The 18,121-nt window shown below is 23.9% G+C and overlaps 1 protein-coding gene across 1 annotated transcript in view; it reads left to right on the forward strand.

Annotated features, from left to right (window-relative positions):
* The window catches only part of LOC117180738 (afadin-like), a 284,255-nt gene that overhangs the window by 61,446 nt on the left and 204,688 nt on the right, over nt 1–18,121 (forward strand). Inside the window, exon 7 of the mRNA XM_033373229.1 lies at nt 13,398–13,497. Coding sequence (XP_033229120.1) covers nt 13,398–13,497 — 100 coding nt within the window. The remainder of the gene's footprint in view (nt 1–13,397; nt 13,498–18,121) is intronic.

The raw sequence follows: 18,121 nt of genomic DNA on the forward strand, positions 1-18,121 counted from the left end.
AAAATTTGGGAAATTCCGGATGCTAATATTTGGCTAGACTTGAAGCATTATAAATTTTTTTATTGCTTAACCAATCAGGTTGCTCAAAATTGTCCTTAAAACCAAATATTCTAAAACGAAGGAACATATTATCTTTTGTGTCAAACATGTATAAACTTTTTTTCAACTCTATGAGTCAAACAACATATCGTTGGAATCGCTATAATTCGTAGATTTCGAATATCATATTTGTGATTTACTAAGTGGGAAATTTAAAAAATTTTATATTCCATATTTTAGGCCTCATTAGGAACAAATGCTCCCCGCTGACCAAGCTCACTGGCAGCAGCTCGACAGGGTCAGTAGACGCCGCGTAGTGGGGGAACGGTACACAGGTAGCTGTGGCGGAATTGTCATCTGCCCATTTCCTCCACGGTTACCTGCGTACCCTTCCCCTTCCAGTGTGCAGCGACACTGGGTAGTCGTCTTTTCCTCCACGGCTACCTGCGTACCCTTCCCCTTCCAGTTCTATTTAAAGGGGCGCACACAAACTCCGCTCGCGGTTAACCACCCTCCGAATGCAAATCCTGAATTCCGCTCGGGTCAAAAGTAGGTAGTTTTGGTAAGCACGAACTCCGCTCAAGGGGTTTAAAAATGCCCCTCCCATTAGAATACATTTTAAATAACGTTTCACAAATTTGTTAGATTTTAAAATATTCTGTAACAACATATTAGGTATTTTCACTTCAACCATCACCTAACTTCACTTCATAGGTGAAAGTTGAGGGGAAAACAAGAGACCAAATGCATGGAACAAAACTTTATTTCTGTAATATCTTTGTAATTAATAATAATTATCATCATTTTATTATGTCATTATATAGTTCTTAAAAAATTAAAACTATTTTTTGAAGACACTTTTATGGAAAAAAGTAGGATTTACAAAGATTAGCGGGTATTTGAATTGAAAATAGTTAATTAATTTTTTAACAAAATTTTCATACTTTATTTATAAATTCAAATTATAAATTATATATTTATTTATATAAGGCATGTCTATATACATTATAGTCTATAAAGAGAACGGTAACAACGATTGACTCTACTGTCTCTCTCTTTTCCATCTTTTTATTACTTTGTTCTATAATTGTAATGAGCCGATCACACTGATTTTTGGAAATATATTTTTTGGAGTTTCGTTTTCAAAGATTTCTTCTAAATTCAATAAATAAAGACACTAAACCATACAGTGCTGTCATTCTTTAAAATTCGGATCTGTTTCAACTCTAATTTATAAAAATGTATGGTGCCGCGTAAAAATTAATTAAGTTAGATTACAATTGTTTAAGACACTTCGGCACACGATGGTATCCCTCTTTATTTAATTATTCAGACAACATATTTATACATATAGTTTAATCGTTAATAATGTGGTTAACATGGCAGTTGTTAGTTTTGAGAAACATATCTTTGGTCAACATTCTTGGTATTCTAATTGATAAACAATTCTTAGACGTAATTTTTAATTTCTTCGGTATTAGCGTTGACTTGAATGTTTAGTTACTAAAGAATGACAATAAAAAATATTTTAATCTCTTATTATTACAGTTAAGTTATAATTACATCTGCTTATAACATAGTCAATGTAAAATTCATTTAGTATTAAAACAACTAATATTTACAGTGGTTTTCTGTAATAACTCTTCGTAATTAATAAATAGAGAATTAACTAAAAAATAGATCTCAATTTTCGATTTAAAATGTTTTAAAATATCAATTTTGCTTCATTCTATGTATCCCTTCAACTTACTAAAATTATTTCTAATATGTTGTGATGTCATAATGGAAAATTTTGCTTTGAAATCTTTCATGTTATGTTTCGAAATTTTCCATAACAAAGTGTTAGAACTTTATATTTTATACGCGTAAATCGTCGAACGTTTGAATAAAAAATCTAGAGCTTTATTTTTAAAGTTTAAGATTAAAAATGATTACACTTTGAGTGTTTTAATTTGTAGTTCAGTTTTTCCAACTTCAAATGACAACATTTGTGTCCTCTAGAATCTATTAATTTTAGGAACCGTGATCAAATCATTCTTAATTGTTCAATTTTTATTTGCAGTCAAAAAGTTTTTCTTTTTCGACCTAGGATTTCTGTAAATTCCTGTAGATTCTTGCAGTTTTACTTTTTTTGTAAATTCGGATAGAAAATACAATAAAATACAATATACATTAAAATATAAAAAAAAGGTACAAAATTCGTCCTAAAAATAGAAAACAGTTGTACTTTCCTATAATTTTGATTGTAATTTACTTTATTTATCTGTGAACTTCTGTAAAAATGTTTTTAATTTTTTGTGCATTTTTGTAAAAAAATTCCACCAGTACAATACATGAATTTTATGCAATTTTTTTCCCCGCAAAATCGATTTTCTGTTGATAAAATTTGGTTTCCAAACCAATTTCCAATGGATTTTGATGTTTTTTTTACCGACCGTAAGGCTTCCAGGTATAAAGAGTCAGCGAACAAAAATTGTTTAAATAATTAACTAGTCTTATCTATTAGTAAAGTATCATTACAAAGAGTAATTAAAAATGCAGTTTTAGTTGATCTTGCGAAGAAAATGGAGTCTGTGCTTGGAAAAATGGTGAAGATGTGTGATTATTTATAAAAAGTTTTTTTGTTGATATATAAAAAATGGTTGATTAGTCAAAATGAATTGAAAATTGAAAAAAAAATTCTCTACATAAAAGTAGAGGTGTAAAGCTATATCTAGGAAAATTCATATATAGTCAGTAGGTCAGTATAAAAAATTAGATAAAATTAGATTATTTCCAATCTAATAATGTATAAATATGATATATGAACATTTTATGGACAAAAAATTAAACAATTTTCTACTTTTGGTCAATTATACATACAAGACCATACAATTATAAATAAATAAATAAAAACAATAAATACAATTTCCCACCTTTCAAGTTATCGTGGATTGATAATTGATTGAAGTTAACAAAAGTAAGTGTTTGAACAAGTTATTATTATTATTATTATTATTATTTAAAATATTCCCTGACAGTGATTCTCGTATGTTGCAGGTTTTCTACAAATTTTCACTTTTGATCCACTTTTAAATTTTAGTGAGATAATAATTAATTTAAGTTAACAAACGTAAGTGTTTCAAGAAGTTATTATTTTGTAGAAATTGTTGATGTACGTTGTTCGCTTTAGGGTCAGGTGAATTGATATCAATTAAGTTGTTTGACACGTTTCGGCCCACAATGTTGGCCCTCATCAGTAAGTTTTAATCAATCTGTGAAAGGTACATAACATCTTGTAGGTACGCAGTTTTACAATTGGAAGTGTTATTCTTTGGTTAATATCTCAGTTTTTAATTTATTTACATCATTTAACTTAACATTTATATTTAATTTTATTTTATTAATAACTATTGATCAATCATTCAGCATTATTAAAAGAATGTATTTTAACGAAATACAACATTGATGAAAAAAGATTAGAATGTAGTGGTACAATTTTGTAACCAATTTTTATAAAGTTGTCAGAAAACATGGCAGTCCCTTTAAAAATGACCTTGTAGTAAAAATATGAAATTATAAACAACATTCTAGTTAAATAAATACTACTATGAATACTATGAATACTAATGTGAACAAAATCGGCATCAACTTTTCGTTGATAATATAAGGAAAAGAAAACATTTGAAAAATATTTGAATAATTATTTAGGTAGAAAGTTTTTTTTTAATTTTGCATTTTTACTACAGAGCGACTATCAAGAGAAAAAAATTTCACTTTCACAGATATAATTCCTCATCATACCAGAAAAATTCATTAATTAACAATATGTCTCTCATACACAAAAAGCTGTGTTTAAGGGTTTCAATACAAAAAATGGGATTTAATATACATTGCTAAAAAAATAATTTTAAAAGAGTTCTTTGACTGCCGTGTTTTCTGAAAACTTAAAAAAAATTTGTTTATAAATTTTCTTAAAATTTGTTTATAAATTTTCTTACAAAATTTTCCTACTGCATTTTAATTGTTTTTTCGTTAGTTATTCTTCGTTAAACGATTTTTTTAAAGAATAGTACTTTCAATTGTAAAAGAGCATACCTGCAAAAAATTATGTACTTTTCACAGATTTAAGAAAACTCACTGATAAGGATCGCCATTATGTGCCAAAACGTTTGAAACAAGTCAATTGTTTTCGATTCACTTGACTCTACACTCTAAAGCCAAAAATGTACATCAACAATTTCTACAAAACTAAGTTTTAAGGATCAATGAAATCACCCAGCGATTATCAAGTTATCATTATTTTAAATAACATTCTCTTTTAATAACTTTCGAAAAATGCGGTTTTTTTCTTAAATTTTCAACAGCTCTACCAACGTAAAAAACAATATAAAATTGTTTGAAAATTGATTGATTAACTCAATGTAGTGAGGGGTAGTGTCGTTGTGCAGTGGAAGGGGAAGGTTAGGCAGGTAGCCGTGGAGGAAAAGACGAGCGCTCGTCCACAAACTGCGTCAGCTTGGGACGATTCGGTACGTTTCGTGGAGGGGGTAGGGGTCCTTCACTGCGCTCGAATTGAGCCAAAACTATTCTGGCCCATGAAAAGTATCAATTTTGAAACTATGAATTATCTTACAGTTTACACTTGAACAAGGAAAATTATCTTTTTGGATATGGTCAAATACAGGGTTGCTACAAGACCTGGAAAACCTGGAGAAGTCATGGAATTTAAAACAAATGACTTGAAAACCAGTACAAGTCATAGAATTTTGAAAAAAAGGACTAGACTTTTTTAATTGTCTCTATTTCAAAGTCTTAATAATTTAGTATTCTAACGCGAATTCTGTATTTGAATATTGGAAAAGAAAACTTTTAAGAGGAAAATGCATTATTTTAACTTTGTGAAATATTGCAGAGTTTTTTTTTAGATTACTATTATTCTCAAAATTAATCCTAATCTTTGCGTAAATAGTTCGACTCTAATTGGTCTTAAAGTGATAATAAAAAGAATAATATGTTTATGATTGAATAATAATTTTTTTCTCTCTCTTTGATACAAATATTATTCAAAATTGTTTTGAATTTAATCGAACTTATTGATAAACTATTATCATTGCATTATAATTTGTTACAATTCAATTGATTTGGCTAAATTAAAAAAAAACAGACTTGAATTTTTTTCAAAATTATACCAGGACAGGGTAGGCGCTGGACCAGGAAACCGGAAAATGACAGTGAATTTATTTTTTGACCATGAATTTTACAAAATTTTTAGAATAAAAATTTGGTCCAACTTTGATTTCAACCGTTTTTAAATAATTTCCTAAATTGTGATTTCTATAAATTACTATATCATTTAGCTTAGAATGCTTAATTCAAAAATCTTTCGCTACAAACAATTAAAAATTTTTAAGCATATATTTTAATTTAAAGAATTTTGATATGCAGTTTTAAAGGTTACAAAAAAAGAAGAAAAATCTGTTAAAGTTCGATTTCAACAGTTTTTAAAATAATTAAAGTGCAGTTTTGTGGATTTTAAAAGATTAAAAGTATTTGAAGTTGAACATTTTTGATAAAAAACAGTTTTATTTTATCAGCCGTAAATATAAATAAATACATTATTTTTAAAATGTATATGTACTCTAAGTATAAAAATCTGAACATTTATTCAGAAAATTTTATTTTTAAATACAAATTTTCATGATTTATCAAAAATATATTTTTAATTTCCGAGTTTCAAGTCTTCCTTTATATTATTTTTTATATTAAATTTAATAAATAAATTTATTAATATATTATTACTATTAATTTCTTCAGCTATTAAAAAATGTAAACGTGCGTTTTACTATTTTCAGATTAAAAACAAATCCATAATAATATAGTCATAACGAAAGGTTTTTATTAAATTTAAAATATTGTGGGTCTAAATTATTTAATTTTTCTCCTATTTAATTTGAAATTTCTCAATGTAGAAGAAGAATAATTATTTAATATTTAGCAATATTTCACTGTTCATTTAAGACGAGTAAATTGAAACCAAATATTAAAAAGAAAACAATTTGAAACTTAATTGTTTTACATAGAAAGTTTTGAATCTTTAGATTTTCGAAGAACTTTTAAACTTTTAGCGTTACAATTTTAATTGTCCTATTTAAAAAGTGTTTAATTTATATGTATAATTGTTTAATGTTCACGCATAAACAACAATTGAGCACTTATTATTTATAGGAAAAATTTGAGTAATTTTAAGAGATATGTAGAAGTTTTGAAAAGATTCAAAATTAATTAAAAACTTGAAATTATTTCAAGTAATTTAAACGAAGTGTGATAACATTTTTTTCAGAACTGCTAAATATATTTTTAAATTAATCCAAATTTTCCTATAATTTATGAAAATTCAGCAAATTAAATAAAATCCTTAAAATAAAATAAAGAAATAAAATTTTAAAGCTTTTGAAGGATGCCTAGACTGTTTAAAATAAAAATAATTTAACTTCTAATTCAAGAACTGTTAAGTTAAAAAATTATTTGTCAATTTTTAATATGTCTAGCTTAAAATTACTTAAAATAATATAATTTTGAAGATTTTTAAAGTTCATTGTTTGATTATTTAATATAAAGTATTGAAAATGTCAACGTGCATTTATATTTTTGGAACTTAAACTGAATATTTGAACTCTATAATTTATAAAAGTTCTAAATTTTGCAGTTTATTTGAATTTCACTTAAAATTGTTCAGAAATCTTTTCTGGATGTAAGTTCAACTCAAAAAAAAAGTTTGTCGTTTTTTGTTCAAAATTCATATGTTGTAGAAAAACATGTGACTATTTGGTAAAGAACTCAAATTTTTTTTTAATAATTCATCCTTTTTAGTAGAAAAAATCTTCTTTTTCCATTAAAAATTCAATTTTTTTCTTAGAAACTTATTTTTTTGTAAAAAAATCCTTATTTTGATTTTGAAAAATCAACTGGAATCTTTTCTGGATGAAAATGCAACTATTTTAAGAGAAATGTAATCACTTTGCACATAAAAATGCAACCATTTGGTAGAGAATTCAAGAATTTTGCTAAAATTTTTAATGATTTTTTATTTGGTAACATTAATTTTTAGAGAATATTTGAAATGATTTAAAAATATTTTTAAATTTTTGAAAAAAGAATCTGGAAAATTCTAAAGCAAAGTTGCAAATGAAACTGCAGAAGCTTTTTAAGAATTTTGAAAGGTTTCAAGTTAATACAAATATTTTCTCACGATTCCTGGGAAAATTTTAAGTACTTTTATATTTTGAAAAATCCTTCTTGGTTAAAAATTCGTTTTTTTTCCGATTAAAAATTCAATGTTTTTCGTAGAATCTTATTTCTTGTTTAAAAATTCACATTTTGATCGTATGAAGTTTATGTAAACTTCTTTTTTTTTATGAAAATGCAACTTTTCAGTTAAAAATTCTTCTTCTTTGCTTGAGTCTTCAAATATATTGTTTGAAAGATTTGGTTGAATAACATTGGTGAGAAATCTTTTTTTTTTTCTTGAAGATTTATAGTTTTTGTGTAAAACTCGTCTTTTTTAGAATTCAAAATAACTAGTAGAATTTTTTTTATAATTAATTTAAAAAAATGGAAATGTAACTTTCCATTTTGGTATTTGTATTTGGTTGAAAATTACCTTTTTTTTAACTGGATATATTTGGTTAAAAGTCAATCTGTTTTTTGAAAACTTACGTTTTTTTTGTTGTTGAAAAATTCAACTATTTTTGTAGAAATTTTAACAATTTGGTTTTAGATGAAAAATTGAACTTTTTGTGAAAAATTGATGTATTTTTGTTAAAAAGTCGTCTTTTTGATTGAAAATTCACCTATTGATTTGAAAAATTAATTGGTAGAAAATTCATTTTTTAGTTGAAAGTTCATAGTGTCGTGTATAAAACTATTTCATGTATTTGGTTGAAAATTTGTCTTCGAGTAGAAAATTAGTCCTATTTTTTGAAAAATCATCATTTTTTGTTGTTGAAATTGAATTTTTTTAACTTGAAAATGTAATTATTCCATTTTTGGTTAAGCCATTTATCATCTGCACCAGTCTGTAATTTCTCATCGAGAGCGAATTTTTTTGTTATGACGGCCTGTTGAGATTGAGCGAGTGATCGATGATTATAATGGGTGGATCCGATTTTTATAAATATTATCATTATCGAGAACATTCACGATTAAGAGAGGAATCACAGTCTTGATCCTTTTTTCTCTGCTTTTGAAAAACTTCCTAAAAACTTCTATTTAAAATGCAAAATTTGATAGGCAAACATTATTCTATTTAAAACAAGAATATTAAATTTTCCGTCTTTAGTAAAAAATTTATAATCTTTTTTAACTTACAGAATCATTTATTCTAATTAATATAATTTTTTTAAAGGACGACTGAAAAATCCCTAAAAATAAAATTCGCGACACTGTTAAATTCCCCGATAATAAAATTGCATAATAATAAAGTTACCGAATCATAAAAATTCCCGAATTAGAAAATTCCCGACAGTAAATTTCCGAATTATAAAATATCCGAACAGTAAATGATTAATAATAATAATAATTTTAAGGAAATATTTAAAATAGATTTCAAAACAAATTTTGATTTATAAATAACAATTGCACAATTATTAATTTGTAATGACTTAAAATTAAAATAATTTCACTTCTAATTTTAAAAGTGTTCAGTTTACATAAATTGTAATCTTTTAATCTTTAACGTTTTTAAGTTGCTTAAAATGATAGAATTAAAAGAAATTAATTTAATTAAATTTTACTTAAATTTTTTATTTAATTTTAAAAAATTAAATCTTTAAATTTTTAATGTTTCTAGGTGGCTTAAAATGACATAATTTAAAAAATTTTTAACTGTTACGCTTTCACTTAGTTTTTTATATCGCGGTGAATAGATTTCCAAAGTAACTATATATCTAATTTAGAAAAAAATTCTTTGGTTGCACAAATCATTAAAATATCATACTTTTCTTATAAAATGATGGTTTCTTATTTTTTGCATTTAAAAATAGTTTATATTTTTTGTTTATAATACATTTTTTCGTTTAACAGTTTATTTATTTTCTTGCAATTTCAACAATTTCGTTAAAATTTGGCTAAAAATTCTTTTTTCTGGTTGAAGATACTATGTCTAGTTGAAATTTAAGTATTTTATTTTAAATTAACTTTTTCGTTTAAAAAATCATATTTCCGGTCAGAAAATTTAACTGTTTTGTTGAAAATTATTTTTATTCAACTTTTTAAAATTAAAATCTTATTTGCTTGAAGATTCATCTCTTCAGTTTTTAATTAATTTTGTTCTTTGAAAATTCAATAATTTAGTTAAAAAATTATGGATTTTGTTGAAAATTCGTTTTTTTGGTACAAAAATAATCTTCAATGAAAATTCATATTTTTGATAGAAATTTTAGCTTTTTTGGTTGAAATTAAATTTTTTGTTGAAAATTTATATTTTTGGGTTCAAAATTCAACTGTTTTGTAGAAAATTTGTCTTTCCGGTTTCAAAATTAAACTTTTCCGTTCGAAATTCATACTTCAGATTTAAAAATCCAATTGTCTTTTGGAAAGTTCGTCTTTTTGACTTGAAATTGAACAGTTTGGTAGAAAATTCAACTGTTTGGCTAAGAATTAATTAATTAAATCCAATTGGAACTTTATCAGCTATTTTCAATTTTTAACAATAATTAATTTTTACTTTAACAAAAGGGAAGTAATTTTTGTATTAAACTTTTTCCCAATTGGAAGGGCCCTGTTTTTTATTTTAAAGATTTTTATTCAGTTGGAAGAAATAAAATTTTGTTTATTTATTTTTTTCTGAATTGGAAGAAGCGATTTTCTTCTTTTTAATATTTGATGAGGTTGAGGGAAGATTGTTTTTAAATTAGAAGCGGGAAATTTTTAACTTTTACATTTTTTATTGAATTGGAAGGAAGGCAGTTTTAGTTTAATTTTTTTCGGAATTATAAGAGCATTTTTTTATTTTTAATATTTTTATAGTATTGGAGGGGTCGACATTTTTGCTATTGATATTAATTCCGAATTGGAAAAGGACGTCTTTTCTTTTTTGAATTGTTATTAATTCGAATGGGTAATTTTTTACTTTTAATCTTATTTTGAACATTTTTATTGAATTGGAAAAGTTAAAATTTCGTTTTTTTTTTTTATTGTTTCTGACTTGGAAGAGGGACATTTTTTAAAAAATTTTTATAGAGTTGGAAAAGAGGAAATATTAATTAAAAATTTTTCTGATTTGGAAGAGGAAATTGTTTTTATTTTAAAGATTTTTATCGAGCTGAAAGGGAGTACATTTCTTTTAAAATTTTTCTCTAAACTGGTAGCGCTTCTTTTGTTTTGAAATGTTTTATTTTTGATATTTTTATTAGTGTGTGTTCAATTTATTAAAGCCTTAACATTAATCTCGATAAAAACGTCCACCCTGTAATTCAATTCACACCTTTTTTTAATATTATTTTTAGCAAAATGTCTGAAATTTGACGGAAGTTTCTTAACTATTTTTTATTTTAGTTTAACAAATTGTTATCTTCCGTGATAAGAATTACCAAAGGAAGATAGTTCTGATTTCAATTTGAAAGATAGAAAGTAGATTTCTGCTATAAAAGCTGTCGGTAAGGTAATTCCCTGAAAGTCTGAGTTGATATCAACATTATCAACACCTTTGGAGTTCCTAAAAGATCGAGTGTCGATAATGATATAAGTATTTAAAATTATTTATAAGAAAAATGTTTAATTAATAAAATTCATGAATTACAGCGATCACTGTATTTCTCCTATTGTTTTGCGTTTCCCATTTTTAATTTCTCCCTTTTCCCCTATTTTTTGAAAAAAAACCTTTTGTTTCTAAATATATATATATTTGAAAATACAATTTTTAATTATAAAAATATTCGATTAAAAACTAGAATATCGTAAAATATACTACCGCGTGTAGTGAAAGTTTTTGTTTAAATTTCAGAATAATGTATTATAATTAATATCACTTTTTCGAATTTGAATATATAATATTAATAATTATTATTTATAATTAAAATACAATTTTTGTTTAAAGTATTAATTACAGAAAGAAATATTATAAAATTTCTTATTAAAAGTTTGCTTCTTTTTTTCTGCTTGCAGAAACAAATGTTTAATTTTTCCACTATTTTTCTCCTTTTCGTTAACAATTTTTGTTGGTTAACAATGAAACTGTGCGATTAAAAATTAATGTTTTTTAAAAAAATTTGTTCCTATAATAGTTTTTTTTTTATAATAGATAATTAATCTGTTTTTTGTTGAGGATTGAACTATTTTGCTTAAAATTCGTGGTTTTTGCTTTAATTAAACTGCCGTTGATTAAAAATTGAAATTTTTTTAGGTTGAAGTCTCAACGATTACATTTTTTGTATAGAGAATTTATTTTTATTATTTGAAAATTAATTTTTGTTTGTTTATGATTCATAATTTGGTTGGGAATTATTTTGTTTTATTTGAAAACAAATTTTCTTAATTGAAAATTTAACTATTTTGGGTTAAACATTGATATTTTTAGTTGAAAAATCGTCTTTGTGGTAGAATATTAATCTTGTTAGTTACAGAATTATATTTATGGGTAGCAAATTCACTAATTCTGTTGAAAATTTACATTTCTGGATAGAAAGTTCATCTCTTTTTAGAAATTTTATCGTTTTTGGATTATCATCAATTTATTTCTTAAAAATTCAATTGTTTTGTAGAAATTTCGTGAAGAATTATCTTTATTATAAAATTCATTTTTTTTTTAATTTATCACTTAGTTGAAAACTCATTTTCGTTATTCAAAATTAATATTTTGGTTGAAAATCCATTTATGTTGTTATTAAAAATTCATCTTTTTGGTAGAAATTTAACCTTCTTGGGTGAAAATTAATGTTTTTGAGTAGAAATTTCAATTATTTGTTTTAAAATTCATATTTTTGGGTCGAGAATAAATCTCTTTATTTAGACTTTTTAACTTTGGGCGTGGAAATTTAATTTTTTTGTTGAATATTCATATTTTAGGGTTAAATATTGAACTGTTTTGTAGAAAAATCACCGTTTTGGCTTGAAATAACAAATTTTTGTAGAAAATTCAACTGTTTTATTATTCAACTTTTTGTATATTTTCGCTTTAGTAATTCAACTGTTCTGTTTAAAGCTTGTCTTTTTTTTTTTAATGAAAATTTAACATTTTTGTAGAAAATTGGGTTTTCGTCTTGAGAATTCAACAATTTCGTTTATTTTTGTCCCTTGATTAAAAAATGTTTCTCGGTTGAAAATTTAACTTTTTTTTGTTAAAAAATCGTCGTTTACGTGTGACCATTCATTTTCGTAAAGTTCAAAATTCAGCTTTGTAGGTTTAAATTTCAACTATTTGGGTAAAAATTCAACTTCTTTGTTAGAAATTCGTCTGGTTTGCTTGATTGACAGTTCAAATATTTCGTTATTAATTCATTTCTTGTTTTTTAGAAAATTAATTACTTAAATGAAAATTGAACATTTACTTTTTTTAATGTTGAGATTGGTTAGTTGAAAATTCATCTATTTGGTTAATTTTTTTTTGTGTGTAAAAAATTAATCTTCTTGGTTGAAAATTCATGGTTTTGAGTAGAAAAGTGAACTATTCAGTTGAAAATTAATTTTTCGTTTGTTAAAAATCAATTTTTTAACTGATAATTTAACTATTCCATCTTTAGCGGAATATTGATATTTTTTATTTGAAAATTCAACTGTAAGTTTGATTATTTGTCTTTTTGGTAGAATATTAATCTTCGTTGTCGAAAATTAGCGTTTTTTTATTAAAAAATTATCTCTTTTTTTTTAGAAATTTTATCGTTTGTGGTTGAAATTAAACTTTTTTCTTGAAAATTTATATTTTAGGGCAAAAATATTCCACTACTTTGTGGAAAATTTTTCTTTTTGGCTTTAAACATTCATTTTTTGAAGGTTGAAAATTCGTATCTCTAAGTTTAAAGTTGAAGTATTCAGTCAAAAAAAAAAAAATCTCTTTTGCTTGAAAGTTCCACTATTTAATTGCAAATGTAACTGATTGGTTCAAAATTAATTTGGGTTTTATTAAAGATTGAAGTATTTCATTAAAATTTCATTTTTCTAAGTTGAAAATTCAACTGTTTTGTTGTCAATCGAATATATTTCGATTTGGAATCTTAGAAATTTGAAATATTTCATACGTAATTCAATATATTACCCACATTAATTTTTTTTTAATTCATTCCCTTATTTTTGTCAATCTATTGTTTTAAAAGCTTTTTTTTGCCATGAAATTTAAAATATTGAAAAAAATGTATTATAAAAATAAAATTGATTTTTTGCAGGTGAATGGAGAGTACGCGAGTAGCAATTCACAACAGGAGTACATTCTTGATGACGATGAGTGCCCTTTGGCGATCTTGATGAATCATCCTTCAACACGTGGTGAGTCTTATTCAAAAATTTTCAAAACCCGGAAATTTTATTTATAATCGGAAATTTTTTTCTTTTATCGCAAATTATGTTTTTTTTTATAGTTTTAATTCTGTTTATTATTTATTAGAAAATCGGGGAGAGGAAAATCTAATTGCGTCACTTATCGTAATTTGTCATCAAAGTTTTTTGATAATTGCTTAACTTTTTTTATATGTTAATTTTTTGTTGACTGGGAATTTTACAAATTTGTAGAAGAAAAATCTGTCCACGTTCGATTTCAACAGTTTTTAAATAATGACTGGAGTTTTTATGTTTTTAAATTATGCTATTATTTAGCTTACAATGCGTAATTCAAAATTTGTTTACTTAAAAAAATTTTCAGTAAAAATTTTTGTTTCTAAGCTTAGATTATTAATTTAAAGAATTTTAAAATGCTTTCTTAAAAACTTGAACAATAAATAAATAAATTTTTCTTAAATTTATCTGTACTTTAAATAATAAAAAGTGAAAAAAAAAACGATTTGACAAAACGATTTTAAATCTGTTCAAAATTAAAGAATTTTCAGATTTTAACGTTAAAACTTAAAGGGTTTCAATTTGAAAGTCTTAGTCATTAAACAAATGTGAATGTGTGACTGAAAGTTTATAAACTATTTTTAACTTAAAAATAACTTCATAATAATATATTCTTAATTAAAGGACTTTATTTAATTTAAAATATTGTTTTACTCTAAAATATTGAATTTTTAACCCATTCAATTTGAAATTTTTAATTAAAAAAAAAGATTAATTATTGAATATTTAGCAATATTTGCATTTTTATTTAAGACAAGTAAATTGAAACCAAATATTTAAAAGTAAAGAATCTTTAACTGACATTTTGATTATTTGACATAGAAAAATTGCAATCGTTAAAATTTTGAAAAATGCTTAATTTGTAAGTGTAATTTTTAAATTTTGATGTATAATTTACAGATGAACATTTGTAGAAAAAATTTGAGTATTTTTAAGAGATATTTAGGATTTTTAAAACGATTAAAAATTATAGTGTTGAAAAATGTTAGCACCTTCAATTTTATACGCGTAAATTATTGAGCATTTGAATACAACTTTTTTTAATTAAAAATATTTTAGCTTCATGAAATCGACCTTTTGAACACTATATTCTCGCATTTTTTTACTTAGAATTATTAATATTAATCTAGTGGAATATTTAGTATCCTTCGTTAATTAATTTTTAATTATTTAAACAAATGGAATTTTTTTAAATAATTTTTTTTTAATTCGTTTTCCCCCTAAAAATTATTACTATTAGTCTAGTGGAAAATGTTTAATATTAGTTAATTAATTTTTTATTGTTTAAACCAATGTAATTTGTTTAAACAATTTATTTCGAAAATTCGTTTTTTCCCTTAAAAATGATTACTATTGGCCTAGTGTAATATTTATTAACATTAATTTATTAATTTTCAATTGTTTGAACAAATTTAATTTTTTTATTAAAAATTATTAATATTTATTCAGTGGAATGTTTATCAACATTGTTTGATTAATTTTATTTTTTTTAATTTTGTAAAAAATTATTACTTAAATATTACTGATGAATTAATTATTATTAAATCAATTATTAATCAGTTATTAATTATTAATGATAAATATCCCACTAGATCCACAGTAATCATTTTTATTTTTGAAAAATTCGAAAGAGAATTATTTAAACAAATTGAATTTGTTTAAATAATTGAAAATTAATGAAATAATGTTGATAAATGTTCCAGTAGACTAATATTAATAATTTTAAGAGAAAAAAACCATTTGTCTGATAGATGAAATTCTTCGTTGTATAATTCTGTACAGGCTCCCATACTTTCCTGTCACATTTTTTCAAACCCTAAAAAATTATTCCAAAAAACTCAAAAAAAGTGATTTTGTCTCCATGCATTTTACATGGGAAACTTTAAGGCAAACCCGGCGCCTGTTAAAATTAAAAAAAAATAATTAGGGGCGTATATTAGGAAAAAATTATTACAATTGTTATTTGTTGTTTATATTATTGATATTTCAATCAACAAAATTTTTTATTTTAATTGAAAAACAGTTCAATTCATTCGAAAAGGAGGATTTTTCAACTAAATAGTTGAATTTTATACAAAAATGCACATGAAGAATGGATTTTCAATTTAACTAATTAATTAATTAACAATTTAATGCGAGAAAATTATTATTATTATAATTATTATTTGATATTGTTTATGTTATAGATATTTCAGTCAAAACGGATTGTAATTTAATAACAGTTGAATTCATTAAAAAAAAAGGATTTTTCAACCAAATATTGGAATTTTCAACAAATAAATAGTTGAATTTTGAACTTACAAAGAATAAATAAAAAAAAGAAATATTAATGAACGTAATAAAATCCGTGAAATGGCTCATCAGAGAAAATGATGTTAGTTGTGATTTGAGAAACACAATTTTTTAATCTCAAAAATAATGTACTATTATAATTATTAATATATTATCAATAAATTATTTATTATTTAAAATATTAAAAAATATATATATTCATAAAAAAACGACAGAAATAAAAAAAAAGAAGGAAGCGGATTTGAGAGGTTGCTTTCTCATTTTTATTTTCGTTCGAAGACTTTTTTTATAAAAGAAAATCTTTCTTTTTTAAATTGCAATAGGAGAATTGTATGAATATAATGTATTTTATAATTAATTTAGGGTTGATTGTTATATGCCCTGGTTTTACATGCCAGCAAACCACACCTTTAAAACATTGTTATCTTCATAATTTTGTTATTTTCTTGAATAATATGTTTTTTTTTTTAAATCTATCTATAATCCGTTTTTAGTTGACATTAAAAAAGCTTTTAAAACTATGAGAGCTTTAAATGACAAAAATAAATGAGAAAAAAATTTAAACGTCTGAGGAAACAAAAGCAGAAAAATTAGGATTTCCACTAAGTTCTTTTTGTATTTTTCAAAATATTTGTTTATTATCTTATATAGAAAAATATCTTTAACAAATCAAAGTTTGGTACTGAAAAGAAAACATTAAAGAAAAATTGATGAGAGTAAGAAATCAAAATCTATTTAATGATGAAAATATATTTTTATAACTATTATTACATTATTTATAATTATATTTATCATTCTGTTGTGTATCTATCTTTCAGTCTTTGATATTCTTGAATTTTTTCCGATTTTTCTGAATTTTCAAAGGTAGCTAAAAAAAAATTTGCATCACAAAAAGTACCAGAAAACTTGCTAAAGAAAAGGCGATACTCTTAGAGTGCACTTTCGTATAATATTGACGATCCTCTTATGACATAAAAAGTTTTTAAAGATAAATAAAATCCCTCCTTTTCGGGAAAAAATCCCCCTTTTTACATAAAATTGAACTACTGAACTGCTGTGATCCTTTTAATTGAAAACCTTAGAAATAAATATCGCTGATGTCAAACGGGAGCAAAGTTTCTTGCAATATTTAGTTGAAAAGAGAATTTTGAAACTGGGACGTTGAATTTACAATGAAATATGGACTTCTTAAGTCTGAGATCTGGCATGAAATATTAATCGTAAAGCAGATGAAATCGTGATGAATTATTCTCAAAGATGTAATTAGATTCGAAATTATTTATGTTATTAAGTTTTTTATTCGTTTGAAGTTATTATAAAATATAATAATCTCAAATTTATTCATTCACATTGATACTTGAATTTTTAATAAACTAATTACATTTTTAACAAAATAGTTACATTTTTAACCAGTAATTACATTTTTTAGAAGATAGTTGAAGCCTCAACAAAAAGGATGAATTTTCATTCAAAAAGTCGAATTTTCAAAAAAAAAAAAAGAATAAACTTCAACAAAAAATTGTTGAGTTTTTAACCAGAAAAGTTGATTTTTAAAAAAAGATGAATTCACAACGAAAAATATAGTAGTTTGTATTAAAAAAATTTTCAACAATATAGTAAAATTGTCAAACAAAAAGCTGCATTTTGAACAAAATGATTAGATCTTTCACGGAATATTTGAATTTATAACTAAATAGTTGAATTTTTAAACAACTTAAATTTTTTTAAACAAAAAGATAAATTCTCAACGATTTTTTTTACAAAATAGTTAAATTTTCAATCAGAGTTGCATTTTCAACAAAATGAGTAGATTTTTCACAAAATATTTGTATTTTGAACTATTTAGTTAAATCTTTAACAAAAAAATTCTTAGCCGAACAGTTGAATCTTCAACTCAAAAAGTCGATTTTTTAACAAAAAAGAAGAATTCTGAACAGAAAATATAACAGCTGACATTTGAACAAAATTTTTTTTCAATAAAATGGTTAAATTTTCAACCGAAAAGTTGATTTTTTATAAAACAGTTGAATTTTCAATAACAAAAAGAATAATTCTCAAACAAATTGTTAAATATTCTACCCGAATTTTATTTTGTGACACAAAACTTGAATTCCCAAACACAAAAAAAAACTCATCGAAAAATATAATAGTCGAAATTAAAAAGAAATTAAGGGCATGCGACACAGTGGGATTCCTACATTACCAACCTCTTTTTTCCATTGAACAAAATTTTTTTGTGAACCATAGAACTTTTTTGGTAAATGAA

Source organism: Belonocnema kinseyi, chromosome 9 (genome assembly GCF_010883055.1).
Source record: "Belonocnema kinseyi isolate 2016_QV_RU_SX_M_011 chromosome 9, B_treatae_v1, whole genome shotgun sequence".
Taxonomy (NCBI): Eukaryota; Metazoa; Arthropoda; class Insecta; order Hymenoptera; family Cynipidae; genus Belonocnema; species Belonocnema kinseyi.